The following is a 19,538-nucleotide window of genomic DNA, read 5'->3' as shown; positions in this document are numbered from 1 at the left end:
CCCCTGTCCAGTCCAGGCTGTGTGCTCCCAGCCCTCCCCATCCTAGCTTGCTCCTCCCCTCACGCTTTTCTTCACAGCCTCAATGCCTGGACATCTATGGAAGCTACTATGGATGTGGCAAGGAGCTAGCTACCTAAGAGTGGCCTCAGCTGCCATCCCAAAGATGTGTAGAACTTTCCTGCTCATGTCTGGCCTGGACATTAGCAGACACTTATCCCACAGGAATCAGGACTTTCCCTATCTTTAAGGCCCTGCTCCAGGCAAATGGAGTCCTGTCCTAACTGGGGGAAGTGGCATCCTGCAGCAGGTCTCAGGAGCCTATCCCAGGGCTTTGCAACCCACTTGAGAGGGTGTGAGTTCAGCCCCCTTCCCCAAGAGCTTCTGTTTCTCTGAGAATATGGATCAATGTGAAGATGGAGGAAGTGTGTTTGTAGTCGGGCTCTGGAAGCCAGGCAGCACTTCCCAAACACAGAGCATGGCTTTAGCCTTTTATAAAGCATCCTAACTAAGGGAGGCAGTCTGGTAGCCTTGGAGATGGACAAAGAAGACCTCAAATTCCAGCCCTACCCCTGCCAAGTTTTGAAGTTTAAGGCAAGGTACTTAATTAGCCTCTCAGGGCACAGTTTCTTCAATGTGAAATGATGGTAGCTCTACTCCTCTTGCAGGGTTACTCTGAGATCCATGAAAATCCCCCAGCAGTGTGCCCACTGGCCCATTGCTGCCCCTGGAGCAGGGTCCTGTAGGCTGTGACAACTGCATTATGTGGACTGCACCCTGTGCCCACTGCAGGGGAACAAGTACCCCCTGTGAGCCAGAAACCCAAATATCCAACCTAAAAGTAACACCCCATACTACCCCATAGGATGCTGCCCAGGAGGGCCAGCAATGGGGCTGGGAACCTGGGAAGCCTGTAACGCTCATTGGGTTCTGTGATATGGTGGTGGATCTTTAGCCTTGGATAGTTAGAGCAGAGTTTGGAACTAACAAGAGATTCCTGCAGAGGCTGAGGGCCAGATAGCTGTTATACTGGCATTTTTTTTTTTTTTTTTGAGACACAGTCTCACTCTGTTGCCCGGGCTAGAGTGCCGTGGCGTTAGCCTAGGTCATAGCAACCTCAAACTCCTGGGCTCAAGCAATCCTGCCTCAGCCTCCCAAGGAGTTGGGACTACAGGCACATGCCACCATGCTGGGCTAATTTTTATATATATATATATATATATATATATATATATATATATGTATATATATATGTATGTATGTTTAGTTGTCCAGCTAATTTCTTTTTATTTTTAGTAGAGACGGGGTCTCGCTCTTACTCAGGCTGGTCTTGAACTCCGGAGCTCAAACGATCCACCCGCCTTGGCCTCCCAGAGTGCTAGGATTAGATTATAGGCGTGATACACCGTGCCCAGCCTGAAATTTATGAAATTCAGATGTTCGTGATGTAGCCAATGAATACCCCTGCTCCCACCTCACCTCCCAACAAATAGTTTAACCTCTAAATCTCTCTAGGTATACAAAAAATTATACTGATTTTGAGAGGATCCAGATTTGGACTGTGCAAGGAAATAACCTTCCCCTAAGCCTCTTAAGTACTAATGGAGGCAGCAGTAGGAACTGAGACCCAAAGCCTCTAATACAGCTATGACCATGGGGGCGTCTAGGAGTCACCCCTTTCTCCCTGGCACAGGTGGCTGTTCCCGGACCTCCTGTCCTCCCCCGAGTCCTGGGAAGGGGGGCCGCGCAGCCGGCCTGGAGTCTGTGAAGCCACTCTACATGATGGCCCTGGGTCTACTGGTCAAGTACCCAGACTCTGCGCTGGGACAGCTCCACATCGAGAGCACATTGGATGGAAGTCGACTGTATATCACGGGGAATGGGGTCCTCTTTCAGCACGTCAAGTAAGGCCCTGCTTAGGGAATAGCTCGGTCCCATCAGGGTAAGCTTTGCCCTTCTCTTGGAACAATCTGGGGCCTATCCCACTAGCAAAAGGAGAAGAGTGTCATTGAGGCCAACTCATCATTTTAGCCACTCCTACCACCACTAGCATCACCACCAGGGTAGGGCCTCAGGGGAGAGGGCTAGTGCCAATGTATAAGGTCACCAAGGTTAAAAGGCTTCAGACTGTTTCATGTTTCTGTTCTCTGCAATCCATTTTCCTGGTTCTAGCCTTGTGCTAGGTCTGAGGTGACCAGGCCATAGTCACACACTCAGGGTGCTGGGCACCCTACCCCATGCAGACCCCTTTAAAAAGTTCCCCACCCACCGTTGGGAGGCTTACTGGACACACAGAGAGGCCAGAGCCAGAGGTGAGCCTGCTTACAAGCAAGGCAGAGCAGGCTTCCCAGGAGAGGTGATACCTGGCCATCACCTTGAGGGATGAGCTCAGAATGTCCTCACTAGTGCAGGCGCATGAATTCCAATCCTGTTTTATAGAAGGTTAAACTGAGGTGCAGAACAGTGGAGCAACTCTCTTAGGGTCACAAAATACATTGGTACCAAAGCTAAAGGTAGAAGTGGGTTTTCCTGAGCCCCTGGGGAGAGGGTCAGCTGACCTTGAACACTACCTTACCCCACTACTGTTTTGGGTCCTTTTAGCCCCCAAAATCCATTTCTCCTGGAGATTTTCATCCTGATATCACAGAGGGCAAAGACAAGTGCCTTTGGAGGGAGGAATTGGGAGGGGTTTGATGTCCAGACCTCAGCACACATGGTATTAGTAACCTCTCAAGACCATGGCAGGCTGCCACACAGTGACTGAGATGTCTTAGGCAGATGTTTCTGGGGGTAGAAAGGGAGTACCTGGGCCCAAGCCTGGCTTCTGGAACTGAAACAGGGCTTGGAGACTTGGAATTAGTCAATTTAGAGGGCTTTGGTGACATAAATCAAGCTGAGCTCCAAAAGGGTGAGCCTGTGTCTGGGCTTTCCTTCAGGATAACACCGCCTTTCTGGTTAAATCAAGGAAATGATGTTAGCGGTGCCAGGTTTGAGCCAGTGGTATGGCAAGACATGATAGGCATGGAAAGTTTACTGGATGGACCATCTTGGGGTGCAGTGCTGAGGTTCTTCGTGACAGGCCTTTCCTCTGGGCAGGAACTGGCTGGGCACTTGCCGACTGCCCCTGACTGAGACCATTTCTGAGGTGTACGAGCTCTGTGCCTTCCTGGACAAGAGGGACATCACCTATGAGCCAATGAAAGTGGCTCTGAAGACTCATCTGGAGCCAAGGATGCTGGCACCCATGGATGTGCTCAGTAAATGAGGAAGCTTTTGGGTTTGAATTTAGCATCAGGGGAGAGGGGAGAGGGGATTGGAGAGAAAAGACGAGGTGGGCCAGGACTAGGAACTGTAGATAGAAGAGGAGGAGAAAGCCAGACCAACATTTGTGGGGTTTGTGTTAAGTCCCCCTTCCTCACCTCCAAGCCCACGATTCACCTTGAGCAGTACAGATACGGCTGCTACCCCGTGGGGGCTGCATAGGTCCCTGAGAGCAGGCCTGCTCTGGCCCTGGGAGCTGACATGCAGTGCTCATTTGGTTCTCACAGCCATCCAGGCAGGAATGGTCCTGGGTCCAGTTAATAGATGAAGCAATGACTCAGGGTGGAAACTTGCTCAAGTCACACAGTGGTCAGGCTGAGGTTTGAATCTGAATCCAAAACCAATGTTGTTTTCACCAGTTACCTGTAACCTCTTATTAACAAAAACTTTTGGGTTGAAGTGTAAGTTGTATTATCATTCAGCAACATTCAACGCCTATTGAGTACCTGCTATATACCAGGATGGGCAGACATTGGAGGTACAGAAGTAAGCAACACAGACTCAGTCCCTGCCTTCCTGGAGTTCACTGTCTAATTCTATACTTATCTCTTGGTTATATAATCTAGTTATATACCCTTCAGTCATTACAAAGCTCATTTGAAACTAATTCCAAACATCAGAACAAGGCCTAAATGTAGTCACCCCTCAGAAAAGGGTCATAGATTGATCTTCCCAGCATACAGCCCCCATCCTCCAGACATGCCTAGAGGTTTGGTCTTTATAAAAGTGACAGGGGTTTGATGAGAGCTAGCCCTATGACATTTGCCAAACCATAAGCACAAACACACAGAGGGGCTCCTAGCTTCAGTCTGAGTGGCCACATGAAAAGCTACACACCCGGGATACACCTAGGCAGAAACCAGAGGCAGCTGGCAATGTAAGCAGACAGGATCATCTGCCCAGCTTTCTTGATGGAGGGGGTCAGGTGAAGAGGAACAGTGCCCTCAGGGTTGGAATTCCAGAGGGCTTACCCTTCCCACCCCCAGAGTCACTGACTGACCCTCAAAGCTGCTATTCTAAACCTGCCCACCTCACCGCCAGGAGACCACACAGTGTTCAGCAGGAAAAGTTGATGTCAGGGATTTTTGCTGCTTCTCAGAGCAGGCAACACAAATGACTAAGGAAGATATTGAGTGTTAACATGCAATACGCTATTGACCAAAATGCCCTACCTACTTTCCCTTCTGGTCATTTGATGTTTTCTGTCTCACTGGTTTCCATAGATGAGGAGTGGACAGCAGAGATCACTGTGTATTCCCCGCAACAGATCATCAAAGTTTATGTTGGAAGCCATTGGTATGCAACCACCCTGCAGACCCTGCTGAAGGTATGGCTGGCTCTGGCTTCCCCGCTCCCCCTTTGGCTTCCTCACGTGAGCTGCTTTGGGACCTGTCACCTGACCCTCACACAGCCTCCAGCGCCTGTTTAGAACAAGGACTTTCTCCCCAACTCCACTGCCCAAAGTGCTCTATTTAGGAGCAGATGTGGAATGCACAGTCTGCTGGGAAGGCCCTCAAGTGTGTGGGTAGGAAGGAGGCCAGTTCTGAGGGGCCTGAACCAAGAAGGAGGTAGAGTGGAATTCCAAATGCCCCTTGGTGGTCTAGGGGGCAGCAGAAGTTGAAGCAGAGATGATGTACTTCTCTTTGGATGCTCTGCTCTCCACTGTGGTTCTCTGTGGCTGACAAGACAGGAAGATGGAAATCCCAAAGCCTTTGCTCTAGCATGGCTGGGAAAATGGAGCAAGAGAAGACTGACCTGCTCCTTACTAAAGACCTCTACCCTTTGGGACTGACCAAGTCTGGTGTCCAACCCCCTCTAGTATCCAGAACTACTGTCCAACCCTCAGAGAGTGTACTGGATCACGTATGGACAGACCCTGCTCGTCCACGGGGATGGCCAAATGTTCCGACACGTTCTAAACTTCTTGAGACTTGGAAAACTGTTTTTACCATCTGAATTTAAGTAAGTGAAGTAAGGAAATGGTATGATGAAATCATGGAGGCTGACCCCTCCCTCTGCAACAAAGGAAACCTGAGTTTGCACCCTTTGGGGAGGAGGTTATATTATTTTCAGCATGGGAACAGTTGTTTGAGGTAGCAGCTCTAGGAGCTTATGCCCCCTCCCACACTCCTACCCCAGCTGCCCAGCCTGACGTCTCCTTGTCATTTGCAGGGAATGGCCACTCTTCTGCCAAGAGGTAGAGGAATACAACATTCCGTCCCTCTCAGAAGCCCTTGCACAATGTGAGGCATACAAGTAAGGAAACTTCACTCTGAATTCCATGTTTGGAGTTTGGGCCTTTAAATTTCCTTGGAAATCCTGTCCTAGTCTCACCTCCTAGTGGCACCTGTTCTCCCTGGGGTTGAGGAAGTGAAGCAGGCCCAGGATTGGCCAGTGACCTAAGCAAAATCCTTTAAGAACCCTTTCTCCCCTGCTGTCTAGCATTAACTCCCAGCCAAAGGGCAGACCTGACCTGAGGGAAGTGTGTACTCACCCTCTTGGTTTCTACAGGGCATGGACCCAGGAGAAAGAATCTGAAAATGAAGAAGCTTTTCCCATCAGGAGACTGCATGTGATGACAGAAGGGCTAGGGTCACTGGTGGAGTTCAGTAGAGATGCCAAAGAAGTAAGTCCCATCCTTCTTTGGTTGGTTTTGGCTTTAAAGAACAGTACCACAGGGCTCGAGGGCAGGCCCAGCTACCAAGAGGTATGACACAATGAAAGAGCAGGGCCTACACAGGTTCCTAGTACAGGAACTGGTTTCTGAACCTTGAAAGAGGCACAGGTACATGCTGGTCACTTGCAGCCTGTGATGCCGATAATATCTCCTATTGGAGTGTGAGAGGCCCCCGCCCCTGGGCTGGGACCACCCCCACTCAGACTGAGCAAAGCTCAAATGGGTAGCCCATGTCAGGGGTGGAATTGTTCTAGATGAGCAAGTGCAGTCTTGGGAGGCCCAGCTTATTAGATCTTGGGCAAGGCCTCCACATCAATGCACAACATGCCCAGAGCTATGTGCCCCTCCCTCTCCAGACCACAGCCTACATGCCTGTGGACTTTCAAGATGGCAACGACAGGACTCCATGGAACAAGGCCAAGGGGCACCTAGCAAGGTCCAGCCAGATAGAGGAGGCTGAGCAGTACACCCCATCCATCCAGGTGTCCCTGTGCCGAAATACCAAGAGGGCGGGTAACCCCAGCACGTACTCACACTGCCCTGGCTTGTGTACCAACCCCAGACCCTGGAGGGGCCACCCTGAGAGTCCCCCCAAGAAGAAGTACACCACAGTCAACCTCACACAGAAATCTGAAACCAAAGAGCCTCCTGTCACCCCCATGCAGAAACTCATCTCCCTAGTGAGGGAATGGGACATGGCCAATTGCAAACAGTGGGGATTCCAGTCACCAACAGCCCCCCGGGGCAACCCCTTGGAGGAGGCCACCCTGCAGCTCCCCCTGGGAAGTGAGGCTGCTTCCCAGCCCAGCACCTCAGCTGCCTGGAAAGCCCATTCCACAGCCTCAGAGAAGGATCCAGGCCTGCAGGCAGGGGCTGGGGCTGGAGCAAAAGACAAGGGGCCAGAGCCAAACTTTAAGTCCTACTGCCCCATGAAAAGAGCCGTCACCCTGAAGGACTGGGGCAAGCAGAGGCCAAAGGAGAGAGGTGAGTCCTATCCCATCCCTAGGTCTCATTTACAACAAAAAAGGCAAACTCCTTGGCCAAGACCTTAGAGTGAGTTTGTGACAAAGGGGGACTAGAGGCCCCAACTAACTGATGCCAGCTCTGTGCCAGGCCAGCAGATACAGAAGTGACTGACACACTGGTGTGGTTTGGGGAAACAAAAGATCACACAGGTGAAGTGATGAGCACTGTGCAAAGGGGGAGTCTGTGAAGTAGGAACAGAGAAAAGGCTGGGGAGTCAGCAGGGGAAGAAAAGCAAAGCCTAGGGAGTTAGTGGAAGCACAGGGCATTGGTCTAGCTGGAGGCCAGACTTCATGTGCAGGTGTGAAGGGAGATGAGGCAGAAGACATATCATCAGGACAGGCCTTGTGACCCAGCATCACGATGTGCTACTCTGTTCCAATCCTGACAGGAGTGGGCAGTCCCTGAGGGATTTTCAAGGGAGCACTGGCCAGGTGTGTACTTCAGAAAGTCTGCTCCAGGCTCAGAGAGAATGCAGCAGCAGCAGCAGGGGGAATGTTGGAGCCTCTGAGTTCATTCTAGGCTAGGGAGATGGGCTGGACAGCAGGGGAAGTCAGGGGGATAGGCCAAGGAGGGGCCAGGTTTCCAGCTTGGATGGCTGCAATGGGGGTAGGTCCTTCGTGAGGTGAGTGGACAAAAGTAGAAGTTGGGGAAGAGTACATATTATGTGTCAGATGCCGAGGAAAGTGGAAAAGTCCAGGAGACGGGAGGGTCTACGAAGACTGAGCTGATGAGAGAGCGCATGTGTGCCCAGGTAGAGGGGAGGCGGCCCCGGGAAGTATGCTGACAACTGCCATGCCAGGCTGTTTCTTCTGCTCCCTCCAACTCCTTCCTATTCTGTATTCTGTCACCTTCCCTTTTAGTGGCTCAGGCCCTGCTTGGAAGGGCCTTCTTGGACTGGGCCTGAAAGCCCTAAGATGGTCTGTCAAGCTTTGGGGTAACAAATGTCCACTCTTCCAGAATGGGCATGCATCAAAAGCTGGCCCCAATAGTTCCTTTCATTTTACAATTTTATAAAGCTTTCTGGTCCCCAACTGCATTATTATTGGCCCTATTTGATACCAGTCTTAGTTCAGCAAAGGAATTTGGAGAGTTCTTTGGAGTTTCAAAATCCAGGACTTGGCTTGTAATGATGCCAGAGCAATGAAAAGAGAATAGGCCAGGACAGACCCCTGCCAGTCCAGCGTGTCACTTCTGAGAACCTAGAGGCAGCTGCTGCTGGAAGGTTGGGGTAACAAGACTGTACTGGTCTATCACCAGAGCCGCCCCCATCTGCTTGGGCTCTGAGGTGGCTTAAGGAGAGCCCTTCCCCATGTTGTTTTCACAGAAAGCCCAGCCCTTGAGCAGCCTCTGCCTGAGGCCAGTGAGGTGGACAGCCCAGGGGTCATCCTCAAAGTGACTCACCCCCCGGTGGTGGGCAGTGATGGCTCCTGCATGTTCTTTGAAGACAGCATCATCTACACCACACATATGGAGCACCTCGGGCTTACACCACCCCAAACCAGTCCCCAGGCCCCAGGTGAGATTCTGGAGCCATATATACCTTGTGGAGATGCCTGAGCCCCCACCCAGGGTACTTCAGGCAGACAGTGTCCCTTGGGAGCCCTACGCCTCCCCCCTTCCTCCAGGCTGTCTCTAAGGCCCTAGCTGTGGGCAGATATGGCCATATCCACTCTCCGTCCCCCACAGAGGTGGCTTTCCTGAGTTTCTCTCTGTCCTGGGAAGAGATGTTTTATGCACAGAAATGTCACCGCTTCCTGACAGACATCATCCTGGATTCCATCAGGCAAAAGGACCCCAAAGCTATCACAGCCAAGGTGGTCTCCCTGGCCAACCGGCTGTGGGTATGTATGATAGGGGCACCCTGGGGCACTCTGTACCTTCTCCACCTATTCCCTGCCCCTGCAGTAAGTGGTGCAAGACAAGAGGAAGCAAGCCAAAATAGGCATGGGGGAGGTGTGAGGGGAAGAGGTCAGGGGCAGAAGTAGGGCAGGAAAGGCAGGTACAGGAAGGCAGGGCAGTTTCACCTTGGCCAAGGGGCAGATTTGGAGTGACAGTGCCTGCCCCCAACTCCTGTGGCTCTGCAGGCCCAGGGAAGTCCCTGCTCTGCATCTCACTGAGGGCCTAGGAGCTGCCCTGCCCTGCCTGACCATGGGCTCTCCTGGCAGACCCTGCACATCAGCCCCAAGCAGTTTGTGGTGGATTTGCTGGCCATCAGCGGCTTCAAGGATGACCGGCACACCCAGGAGCGCCTGTACAGCTGGGTGGAGGTGAGGGTCACCTGTACCCCCTGGGAATAGAGACCCTGTGGATGCCTCAGACGGACACCGTGTCTTGCTGTACCAGGGCCAGGCCAGTGCTGCCCAAAAGGCTAGGCAGGCAGCTAGGCCACTGGTCCCTGGACCCAGGGTGCGGAGAAATGATGGCTGAAATTAACCAATTCAGAGTAGTCAAAAAGCAGTACTTGAGCCACTATTTTTTATCATTCCAATGATCCCAACTGTGCCTTCATCACTAATAACCCTGGCCACACTTGGGGAAGAATATCATATGAGCCCGAGCTTTGGCTTATATGGGAGTTAGACCTTTTCAACCAGTGATACCAACTTCACCTACTTAGCCATGATAGAACCATTTTTGTACCTTTCTTTCATATTTAAACTGTTTTAAAGCATTCTTTAAAAAGAAAATGTTCAATAAGGGTAAGGGAATGATCATCCTTAAAATAATCTTAGCATTGTAGGTGGGAAAGATTTAGCTAATTTCTCATTAATCTGATATTTCCATAATCAAGTGTATTATTATAATACCATTCACCATAAGCACACTAGTACCCAATTACTATTAGGCCTCTGGCTTACCTGTCATTTGTAAAGTTGAAGTCAGCATCTATGGCTAGAAAGTAGAAAACCAGGGCCAGATGCAGTGGCTCACGCCTATAATTCTAACACTTTGGGAGGCCGAGGCAGGAGGATCACTTAGGTCAGGAGTTTGAGACCAGCCTCAGCAAGAGCGAGACCCTATCTCTATAAAAAATAGAAACAAATTAGCTGGGCATGGTGGCATGTGCCTTTAGTCCCAGCTACTTGGGAGGCTGAGGCAGGAGGATCACTTGAGCCCAGGAGTTTGAGGTTGCAGTGAGCTACAATGATGCCACTGCACTCTAGCCAGGGCAACAGAATAAGACCTTGTCTCAAAAAAAAAAGAAAGAAAGAAAGAAAGAAAGTAAAAAACCAGTATCAGGAAACATATATTTTTGATCTTCTAGTCATTCTACTCAGTTTCCTATAGCCACTCCTAGCCACAGGCCTGTGAGATGCCCTTTGGGCTGAACTGAGCCCTAGATCATCAAAGGTCCCTAATAATAGGGCTTGCCCCATCCCTGCCCCTGCCCAGATGGGAGACCCCCCACTCTGACCCCCATGGAGCTGGAGTAAGCAACTGGCTAGGAAATCAAAAGTAAGACCAGCATCTCCTTCCAGCTCACACTGCCTTTCGCCAGGAAATACGGCCGCTGCATGGACCTGCTCATCCAGAGGGGCCTATCTAAGTCTGTCTCTTACTCTATCCTGGGCAAGTACTTACAAGAAGGCTAGGGTGCCCAGAGACACGGCCCTGCATGCCCCCACCCACCAAGGCTCATTTTAACTGTGGATATACCCAGAATGTGTGTGCCCACCCAAGGATACATATAAAATCTATTTTTTTATTATAAACAAATAAAAGAATAAATCACAAGTCAAAAGCCTAGACTCCTTCTCTGAGACACCGGAGGCCTAACAACCAGTGAGATAATTTTAGACAACTCTCTTGAAAACTATTCAAAAGGCATCAAGTCATAATAACCAAATTGCTCCAGGAAAAAAGGGCTGGGCCTTCGGGGACCAGGACAGGTAAGGGTAAGGGTAAAAAAGGAGTGGGCCGGCTCCTATGGTTGAGGACGTCAGCTTTAAGTCCAGGGACTGAGGAGCAGCTGCTGGGAGCCCACCTGTGTTCCTCCTGAAGGGTGGGCGAAGCCTAGTCACTACCCGGAACCATATGGTGCCTCACCAGCCTAGAGCATACAAATGCCCACTCTCTACCTATTCTATTCTTAACCCACACCTAGGGTGGGAGCCGGAGAGGGAACAGAAGGGGACATGGGGCCAGGAGCCTGGGATCAGGATGCTCATTCAGGCTCTGCAGCCAGACTCCCCTGGGGAGGGGGGCCCATTCCAGTGTGTCCAATGGCTACAGATATCAGAAAGGGTAGTCAACAGGGCTGTCCGTGCGTGCTGGAGATGGCCCAGGTGCCAGCCATGCCCTGGTCATGGCAGATCCAGAGAGGTGGTATTGCTTGGAGCTACAGGCTGCTGGATCCACTGCTTGTCTTCGAGCCTGGGCTCACACCTGTGGTGCCAGGCTAGGCATGAATGCCTGTTTCCCTAGCTCTGAGTCTAGGGAGGTCTCTGGAGAATAGCTCTGGCCTGCCCACCCCCAGCTCTGCCTACAGGAAAGGCAGGCTGGGGAGGGGCTGGTGAGTATAGGGCAAGATGGCACTCACATAGGACAAGTCCTCGAGGCCCCTGCCCAGGGCCTGCCCTGACACACAGCTACTGTCAGAGCCACTGGAGCCACTGGCTGATGGGCACTGGGATGAGACCTCTGAGTCCTCAGGAGCTAAGGAGGAAGAATGGGTAAGCTGTCAGCAGGGGAGGCCCAGACCCCAAGCCATGCCCTCCTGCCTCTGGCTAAGCCCAGACATACTCAGAGAGCGCTGGCTGCCCAGCTCCGCCTCAGCCTCCAGCGCTGCTTCCTCTGGGAAGTTGGGAGGATACAGGGGCCCGCGGAGATCCAGAAGAGCTGGGTCTCTATATAGGTGCAGGTTGAGGGGCCCCAGAACAGAGCAAGAGGCAGGGTCTCCAGGAAGGGAGCTCGAGGCCCCCAGGTAGGGGCTGTCATAGTCAAATGGGGCCACAGCAATGGAGGCCCGAGAGCGAACTTCTGCATAAGAGAGAGGGTCAGGTTTGGGCAGACCAGAGCCTGGCCTGGCCCAAGACCCCGATGGGAGCACAGGCCAGGGATGGCAGAGGTCCACAGTGCCTCCCATACAGCTGTCCTCACCCACACCCCTTTTAGCCTGACTGCTACCTCGGCACTTTAGGATGTAGTTGATGGTGCGGTCGTTGATAGCTTCCTCGCTGGGGGCAATGTCCTGGAACGCCTTGTTCCCAACACCCATGGACACCATCTCAGCCATACGCACCTCTGGATGGAGAATGGGCATGAGCAGGGCCCCTTTGGACATTAGCCTTGTCCTTGGTCCTCTATATAACCCCCCAATAATAAGTCTTTCCTGTATACCCACATCCAGCAGATTAACTGTCCTGGGCACTGAGCACTGCTGGTGCCAGGCTCTCTCCTCCCAATAATCCTGTGGGGCAGCTGTCCTAATGCCCCTTTTAGAGATGTGGCCCCTGATACTCAGAGAGGTTAATGTTGCGGCCAAAGTCAGAGACAGTGACAGCAGGACTGCTTGACTCTGAAGTTCCTTCCTCTGCACTGGCTGCTGCTGCGCCTTCTCCCCTCTTGCCAAGCTTTTCCAGGTCCCTAGGCCCTCCCTGGGCTCCTGTGGGACAACATAAGCTCTCCGGGTAGGGAAGTGTGGGGTGAAGTAGGGGGCAGAGACCCACCCTTGTTGTGGACAGCCTGCCGCCAGAGCAGGCGGGAGATGTCAGCCGTCCAGGACTGCTTGGTGGCCAAGCTGGAGGCCTGAAGAACAAAGGTGTCCCTGGCCTTGCGACGACGGAACCATATCTCAAAGCGCAGATTGCTGTCCCTGCAGCACTCGGTGAGGCCAAGGTCTGCCATCTGTGTGGCGGGAGAGAGGGGCTTGCTGAAGTATGGGGGGGTGGAAGGAGGGGGCAGGGGCCAGGGTCAGCTGGGCCTACCTTGAAGGAGCGCTTGTAGGCAAATGTGTCAACACCTGCAGGCCCACGGCGAGGCTTGCTGAAGAGCAGCAGCTCCTCAAAAAGGAAAACACGGCGTAGGGACTTGTGGCGCCCAGTGCGCACCATGAACTCATCCTGTCGCACCAGCTGCCCCTGTTCCTTGAGGTTGACCTGCAAAGTTGGGGCCCGGTGGGTGCCCAGCCTCTTCTGCCCCCTTCTTCCACATCTACTGTCCCCACCCACTGCAGCCTGGGATGACTCACATCACAGCCCTGGATGGCGTCCATGGCTAACAGGTCATTGCCGTGTCGCAACTGGAAGTGCACAAGGCTCTGGGCTGCCTGCAGGGCATTCAGCTCCTGCGTGGAACCCCCGCAGGCCCGTGCCAGCTCCTGCAGCAGCAGCGCATACTTGCTCATGCGCTGGATGGGCTTCAGCAGGTAGGAGGCCAGGTCCAGGTGGTCCCCCAGTGCTTGCTGCTTGTCCTGTCAGGTGGATGGGAGACCACTGAATGGTTTCAGGGTACTGCTCCCATGCCTCTACTCTTCCTACAGTCTCAGGCTCACCTTGAAGAAGGCATGACCATAGCTGGACATCAGGGCATCAGAGCGAGGTTTGTTCTTACTGTAGAGCGCATACATCCCAAACTGCACCCTCTACAAGGACATGTGGCTCAGCCCAGGTGCAAGGGGGCCAGCTCCCAAAGGCTGGCCCCCCCGGGCCAGACTACCCTCAGCTTGAAAGCACCAAAATGCCACCAGATGACTCCCCAGGGAGGCCTCCCCCAACAGATCCAACCTGCCTGCTTTGAACAAGGGGTGATACCTCAAGAACAGGCCCTGTGCTGAGTGGGTGTGGCCACAGGCCCTCTGGGGAATAAGTCTGCTACCGTCCAATTGAGCCTCTGCATTCAGCTCTGCTCCCCCCACAGCTCTGAGAACATCTCTCTGGTCTCACCTCACCTCGGACTGCCCTTCTCTTGCTCACTACACTCAGCCATGTCCTTGCTCACTTCCTTAACCACCAGGCCTCTTTCCTGCCATGTGGCTTTGCACTTGCTCTTTCTTCGGAGTGGAACACTGTTACTCCACTTCCTCCTCTCAGTCTCATTGGAAATGTCAGCTCCTCAGGGGCCTTCTGTAACTGCTCCCTAAAGGTGGGAAGCCCTGCCTTGCCAGTAACTCACAACCATCTATCTTGCTTATTTTTCTCCTAGCTCCAACTGTAATCTAAAAGTATCTTTTTCACTTTTATGTCTCCTCTACTGAACTAAGAGCACCCTGAAATGCATGGACCTTGTCAGTCTTGCTCATAGCTGTACCCAGCACAGGGCCTGGCACCAAGCATGTGCTAGTGCTCCTTGGGGAGTGTGGCAGAATCAGCTGGAAGCCACGTGGCCTGTGGGGCTTACGTGGCGCAGGAAGGCATAGGCCACTCGGGGTGGGTGCCGGGTGCAAGCCTCCAGCTCACGCAGGAAGAAATGGCAATGGAAGTCACGCAGCTTCTCCAGGTTGCCAAAGAGGTGGGTACGCTGGCCGCGGAGGCCCTGGGGCACATCAGGGCGATCCAGCTCAGGGAAGTAGTTGTCTATGGTGTAGTCGAGGGCCCGGACATACTCCCGCTCGGTAGCCACCATCTCTGCCAGCACCAGCTGTAGCCTACCAGGTAGCTGGAGTCAGGACCCAAGACATCTACCCCCACTGCCCTCCCCTCCCTGCCCACTGCCTGTACCTGCTGGGACTCCTGGGGTCAGAGCTGCCTAGTGGAGGCACAGGAGGGGATAGCTGGGGCTGGGCACCTCCTCTAGCCTCTGGTCCGTGGCAGGCAGTGACAATGGCCGCACGGTGGCAGTGATGGGTAGGTTTGCTGAGACTCTTCCCCAGATTCCGATCAAAGCTGTAGGACTTCCTCAGGGGAGGTGGGGCAGGTACATTGGGGACCCGGCTGACACACAGGCTAGCTGTGCTACCCACCGATGGTGGCTTCAGGGCAGCCTCTAGCTTCTGATCCAGGGCCAGCCAGGTGTCCTGGCACTGCGCCCAGGCCCAGCGGCACTCCTGGCGGATGCCCTCTGATCCCAGCCCTGAGGCCAGAGCCCACATCTTTCGGAAGTGTGCAGGAGGCAGGTCAGGGTGCTTTGTCCAGTGCAGCTGCAGCCGCTGCAGCACAGCCCCTGGGCGCTCCTGCTCCAGCTCTGCCAACACCCGCTGTCCCTCCTCAGCCCACGTTGAGGCCTGCAACACCAGGCCCAGACAGTTGTTAGACGAAGACCCCACCACGACCACCCAGCCTTCTGCTCCTCTACCTGCTCCCCATCCCACAGGATGCTGGCCCCAGGCCACATCCCCAGTGGCTGGATTTTGGGGTCAGACTAAAGAGAAGGAAAGAGAACACGTGGCATGACCAGGAAGAGCTCAGGCTGTGGCAGAGCTGAGGCAGCTACCCCTCTGGTCCCACGGACCACCTGGAGGCAGGGACAGGATCCTCACCCACCTGCTTGAAGAACTGAAACAGCTTCTCAGCATCTGCCAGCCGCTGGCGCTGCTGGGCCAAAGCCCTAGAGAATTCAGTCAGCTGGGCTCGCAGGGCCAGAAATCGCGCTCCACAGGGGCCCAAGTCGGCTGCCTCCCAGCCAGCCAGCGGCTGTAGAAACTTCTCCCCTTGCCTGACCTGCTCCTGGAGAGACAGAGACTGGGCTCAGCCAGCCCAGGCCTAATGGTCCAGCCCAAACCCAGATCTTTCCCACTGACATGTCATCACCAGGTCTCTCCAGTGGTGGAAAAGTTTCCCCACCCCCTCCAGGCCCTACCTGCATCCACTCTCCTCCCTCAGCCAACATCCTGGAGGAATTGTCCGTCCTCACTACTACCAGTCTTCACTCCGCACCAGCCCACTCCAGCCCCACCTCTGCCCCTGTCCCTAGCACTTCCCAGGCCTCACTTACTCCACCTCTCAACAGCACTCAGCCCGCTCTCTCCTGGGCATCCCTGACTCCTCCCTGTCGTTCTCCAGTAGGTCCCCCCCCCCACCAGCTCCCCTTCCCTCGCCTGGGCCATTAAGCATGGGGAGCTCCTGAGACAGTGCGCTCTCTCCCAGGCAAGCTTATGAAAGCAACTTCAAATGTCATCCACACACCCACGCCCACCAAATGACCCTCCCCAGCCAGACCTCTCCTCTGAGCTCCAGGCCCAACACCCAAGGGCCTTTCTCTCCTCCCTCACAGCCAGCTTAGAAGCACACCCAAGACTGGACACATGAATGTGCTCCACCCCCCCAAATGTCCTCATCTGCTAGTCCCTCTCTCTGGGAACATTCATCCTTACAATCGCCCTCTCCTTCACCCTCCCACATAGATCCACCATCAAATCCATCAATCCCTCAAACCCATCTCCCCTGCCACCATCCTGGCCAAAGAAAGCATCATTTCCCACCCAGACTAGTGCAACTACCTCTTCACTGGACGCTCCATGTCCACCCTCCAAGTCACTGTCTACTCAGAAACTAAAGTAATCTTTCTAGAATACAGATCTTTGAGACTCCTGCTTAAATTTTACACTGCTACAGGGCCCAGTGATCTCGCCACTGACCAGTCTTCCAGCCTCATGTCACTTCAGCTCACCCCAATGTCCCTCTTCCTCTCTGCATTTCAACCTCACTGGATCTTCTGACTCCTCAGGTGCACCATGTCCCCTCCTGCCACAAGCACTTTCCACGTGCTGCTTCCCCAGCCTGGAATAGCCCCCATCCCCAACTTCTTCTGCCTAGTTGACCCCAACTTATCCTTCAACTCAAATATCAACCCCAAAAAGCTTCCCCAACACCCTGCTGGATCAGGTCTTCGTTACACCCTCAGGTAGAATCACTTGTGTTGCTTCTGTCCAGAGTTCTTGCCTCAGTTTGCAATCACATATATGACTGTGCTTGATTACAACTGATTTCCTCTGCTGGACTAATAGTTTCAAGAGAGCAAGGAATTGATTTGCTTTCACTCACTCCTGCATTTCCAAGTCCCTAATACCTGAACAAGTGACCAAACTTACTTGGGCAACCTGGTCCAGCTCCCGAAAAGGGCCTTGGGCCTGGAGCAGCATGTCCAGTGAGGGATCCTCTGGCTCCTCCAGTGCTGGCCAGCCCACCTGCTGTAGCCACACTTCAATCTGGAGGAGCACAAGCAGGGAAAGGTGAGGAGGCTGCTGTGGGTGGGGGTCACACTTGAGATCAGGGGAAGAACTCACTCTGGGCAAGTAGTTCCCACCTGGTGCAGCCTGCCCTCTTGGCCTTCCATCATCTGAACCAACTCTAGAGCCCGTACTCGCTGGTTGCTCTGAAGGGTCAGTTGATGCAGCAGTCCATCCACACGGCCATACAGCTCACCAGCCTTGTCCACTGCTGGCCTGGTACAGGGTACATGGTCTTAGGGCTCCTGCCAGTCCTCTTGCTTCACTCCACCCTATCCTGGTTCTGAGCCAGCCAGTTGAGTCCTTGGCACGGGATCTGGTGGGTTGGGCTGGGCCAAGATCTGGGAGCTGGGCTGGCACCTACCTGTAGTCTGGACTTAGGATCACCTCCAGGACCTCCTGCTTCAGCCGCGCCAGCTCCATGCCCCCCTGGCATTGTAGCCATGCCAGCTGTGGTGAGTCTAGCACCTGCTGCATCAGGACCCGTGCCTGCCGTAGCAGCTGACCAGCTTCCTGTGATTGACAGCAATAGGCAGTGGAGGTGGCCGTGGGACAGAAGGAGGGAGACAGGGAGCACTCAGGAAGGTGTTGGAAGGGGATACTCACCCCACACTCCACGGGCTGGGGCACAGCCTTCATACTCTTGATGGCCCCCTGGAGCAGGGCACAAACCTCTCGGCAGCTCTGCAGTAGGGCTTCCAGACGCTGTGAGCAGAGACAGGCATGACCAGAGCAGCATGCAGTGCTGGTCCCAGGGCTCCAGGATTCCAGGCCACTGCAGCCAGCTTTGCCCTGCTCAAGCCAGGGCTCAAGACTCCTCTGTAGGCCCAGGTTGCCTACATAACCCCCTCACCCCTACCCGGTGCACTAACCATCCGGAAATGCAGCCAGGCCTGGTGACAGTAAGGCAGATATCCTCCCAGTGAAGTGGGCAACCCCGCAGTGGGGATGTGGGTCAGCAGGCTCTGATAAGAGGGCAGCTGCTCCAGCTGCAGGAGAAGACAGTGTTGTGACCCAGGCCTGGCTGGGGAAGCACCCCATCTCCAGCCCTAGCCAGCTTGGCTCAGTACCTGTAGGCCAGAAGGCACCTCCTCTGGCATTTTTCCTACTAGCAGCACCTGGTGCACCGACCCTGGGGCTGCTTCCTGCAAGGAATCTGAGCTCAGCCCTGCCCCCAACTCTACACAAAAGGAATGAGGGGGAGCTACAATCCTGTACTCACTTGTAGTTGGCCGAGCCCCAAGAACAGGGATGAGCTTGGGGAACAAATTCGGGCATCAACTAGCACTGTCAGTCCCAGGGCCTGTACTTCGGGCCTAAAGGGGTAAGCTTCAGTTCAGTATCTGATTCCCAGGTCCTGACATCTCCTGGCTCAGACTCAGTCCCCCAACCTCCTCCCCCAAACCTGGGGATGCTTCGCAGGTACAGCAGGAGGCGGATGAATTCATGGCTGCTACACTTGGGGTGAACCCAGGCTGGGCTGTGGGCACACAGAAGCAGTACTGCTCGGCCTTCTATATCCCTAGTCCCTGTGGGGAGGAGGCAGTGAATACCCACCCATCCGGGCCACCCCACCTCCACCACCTCTAGACCCTCCTGGCTACCTGGCAAGGTAGCCATGCCACTGGCCAGCAGCTCCCAGGTGAGGTCCTGGGCCAGGAGACAGTCAGTAGGCTTAGGAAGGCTGGATCCGCTGGAGTCTTGAGAAGGGAAATGGCTTGGGTCTGCATTGGACCACCTACCCAGAAACCCCTCCTTGGACCTGAGCTTCAGCCTGAATAGAGTCAGAGACCTACCTCCCACACCCTGCCCCCAGGTCTCAACATCCATCTCCAGGCATCCTCATTCCCTTCCCAGACTTCCCTAGCCCAGCCTCTCTTACCTGCCTCCAGCAGCTTTGATGATGTCTCTGATAAAGTGTCTCCAAGGTCCACAGGGTCACTGTCCAACTCCCCAGGGCCCAAGCTGGCTAGAATTGCCCTGCTTGGATCTGGGTCCCCTACCAAGCCTATCCCTGAGCTGTCATTCTCACCCTGTGCCAGGCTGAGGTGGGACGACGTGGGACACAGGAGACTCTCCACTCCAGAGGGGGCCAGCTCCTTTGACTGGACTGAGGAGCCTCCTAATGTAATCTTCTGGGCATCTCCTGGCCCATCTGAAGCCATCTGTTCTGGGGGTAATTGAAGCTCCCTGGACAAAGGGCTGCTGTGTAGCCCTTCACCCTGGGCTGCCCCTGCTGGTGCACTTAGAGGTTTGGAGTCCTTGACCTGCAGCTGGGGAGCAGGTTCCTCCTCCTCCCAGGCATCCCTGAAACCGCACACAGCAAATCTCCAATCTGTGGCATGGCCCTGGGAGTCTGGGGATTCATCCCCATACTCCAGGGGCCCTTCCATCACCCCCTCCTAACGGTGG

The 19,538-nt window shown here is 54.1% G+C and overlaps 2 protein-coding genes across 2 annotated transcripts in view; one reads left to right on the top strand and one right to left on the bottom strand.

Moving 5' to 3' along the window:
* The window catches only part of KCTD19 (potassium channel tetramerization domain containing 19), a 29,485-nt gene extending 18,735 nt beyond the window's left edge, over nucleotides 1-10,750 (top strand). The window contains exons 6-16 of the mRNA XM_045533493.1: nucleotides 1,691-1,901; nucleotides 3,094-3,254; nucleotides 4,542-4,645; nucleotides 5,138-5,280; nucleotides 5,491-5,574; nucleotides 5,830-5,944; nucleotides 6,352-6,979; nucleotides 8,346-8,537; nucleotides 8,708-8,862; nucleotides 9,187-9,288; nucleotides 10,501-10,750. Of these exons, the coding sequence (XP_045389449.1) occupies nucleotides 1,691-1,901; nucleotides 3,094-3,254; nucleotides 4,542-4,645; nucleotides 5,138-5,280; nucleotides 5,491-5,574; nucleotides 5,830-5,944; nucleotides 6,352-6,979; nucleotides 8,346-8,537; nucleotides 8,708-8,862; nucleotides 9,187-9,288; nucleotides 10,501-10,614 (2,009 nt within the window). The 3' untranslated portion in view covers nucleotides 10,615-10,750. The remainder of the gene's footprint in view (nucleotides 1-1,690; nucleotides 1,902-3,093; nucleotides 3,255-4,541; nucleotides 4,646-5,137; nucleotides 5,281-5,490; nucleotides 5,575-5,829; nucleotides 5,945-6,351; nucleotides 6,980-8,345; nucleotides 8,538-8,707; nucleotides 8,863-9,186; nucleotides 9,289-10,500) is intronic.
* A 672-nt stretch (nucleotides 10,751-11,422) lies between these two features.
* PLEKHG4 (pleckstrin homology and RhoGEF domain containing G4) lies at nucleotides 11,423-19,519 on the bottom strand. The gene is made up of 20 exons (XM_045533492.1): nucleotides 19,009-19,519; nucleotides 18,731-18,826; nucleotides 18,532-18,655; nucleotides 18,349-18,442; nucleotides 18,197-18,271; nucleotides 17,999-18,115; nucleotides 17,733-17,831; nucleotides 17,491-17,639; nucleotides 17,204-17,342; nucleotides 16,989-17,105; nucleotides 15,442-15,624; nucleotides 14,680-15,182; nucleotides 14,360-14,606; nucleotides 13,515-13,604; nucleotides 13,212-13,433; nucleotides 12,949-13,119; nucleotides 12,691-12,868; nucleotides 12,149-12,265; nucleotides 11,765-12,001; nucleotides 11,423-11,677 (listed from the first exon to the last, which is right to left on the bottom strand). Exons 1-20 carry the CDS (start codon nucleotides 19,517-19,519, stop codon nucleotides 11,505-11,507), a joined length of 3,642 nt encoding a protein of 1,213 aa, XP_045389448.1. The 3' UTR covers nucleotides 11,423-11,504.
* Between the last annotated feature and the right edge of the window lie 19 nt (nucleotides 19,520-19,538).

Source organism: Lemur catta, chromosome 20, assembly GCF_020740605.2.
Source record: "Lemur catta isolate mLemCat1 chromosome 20, mLemCat1.pri, whole genome shotgun sequence".
NCBI lineage: Eukaryota > Metazoa > Chordata > Mammalia > Primates > Lemuridae > Lemur > Lemur catta.
This window is presented reverse-complemented; position numbering and strand designations above follow the sequence as displayed.

Bases quoted from the DNA above. Each gene is read 5' to 3' on its own strand.
- PLEKHG4 (XM_045533492.1), bottom strand. From the start codon at position 19,519: ATGGAAGGGCCCCTGGAGTATGGGGATGAATCCCCAGACTCCCAGGGC. The intron at 17,832-17,998 runs GTTAGTGCACCG...CTCTGCTCACAG, and splicing joins CCTGGCTGCATTTCCGGATG to CGTCTGGAAGCCCTACTGCA. The intron at 12,266-12,690 runs GTGGGTCTCTGC...TTCTCCATCCAG, and splicing joins GCAGGCTGTCCACAACAAGG to AGGTGCGTATGGCTGAGATG.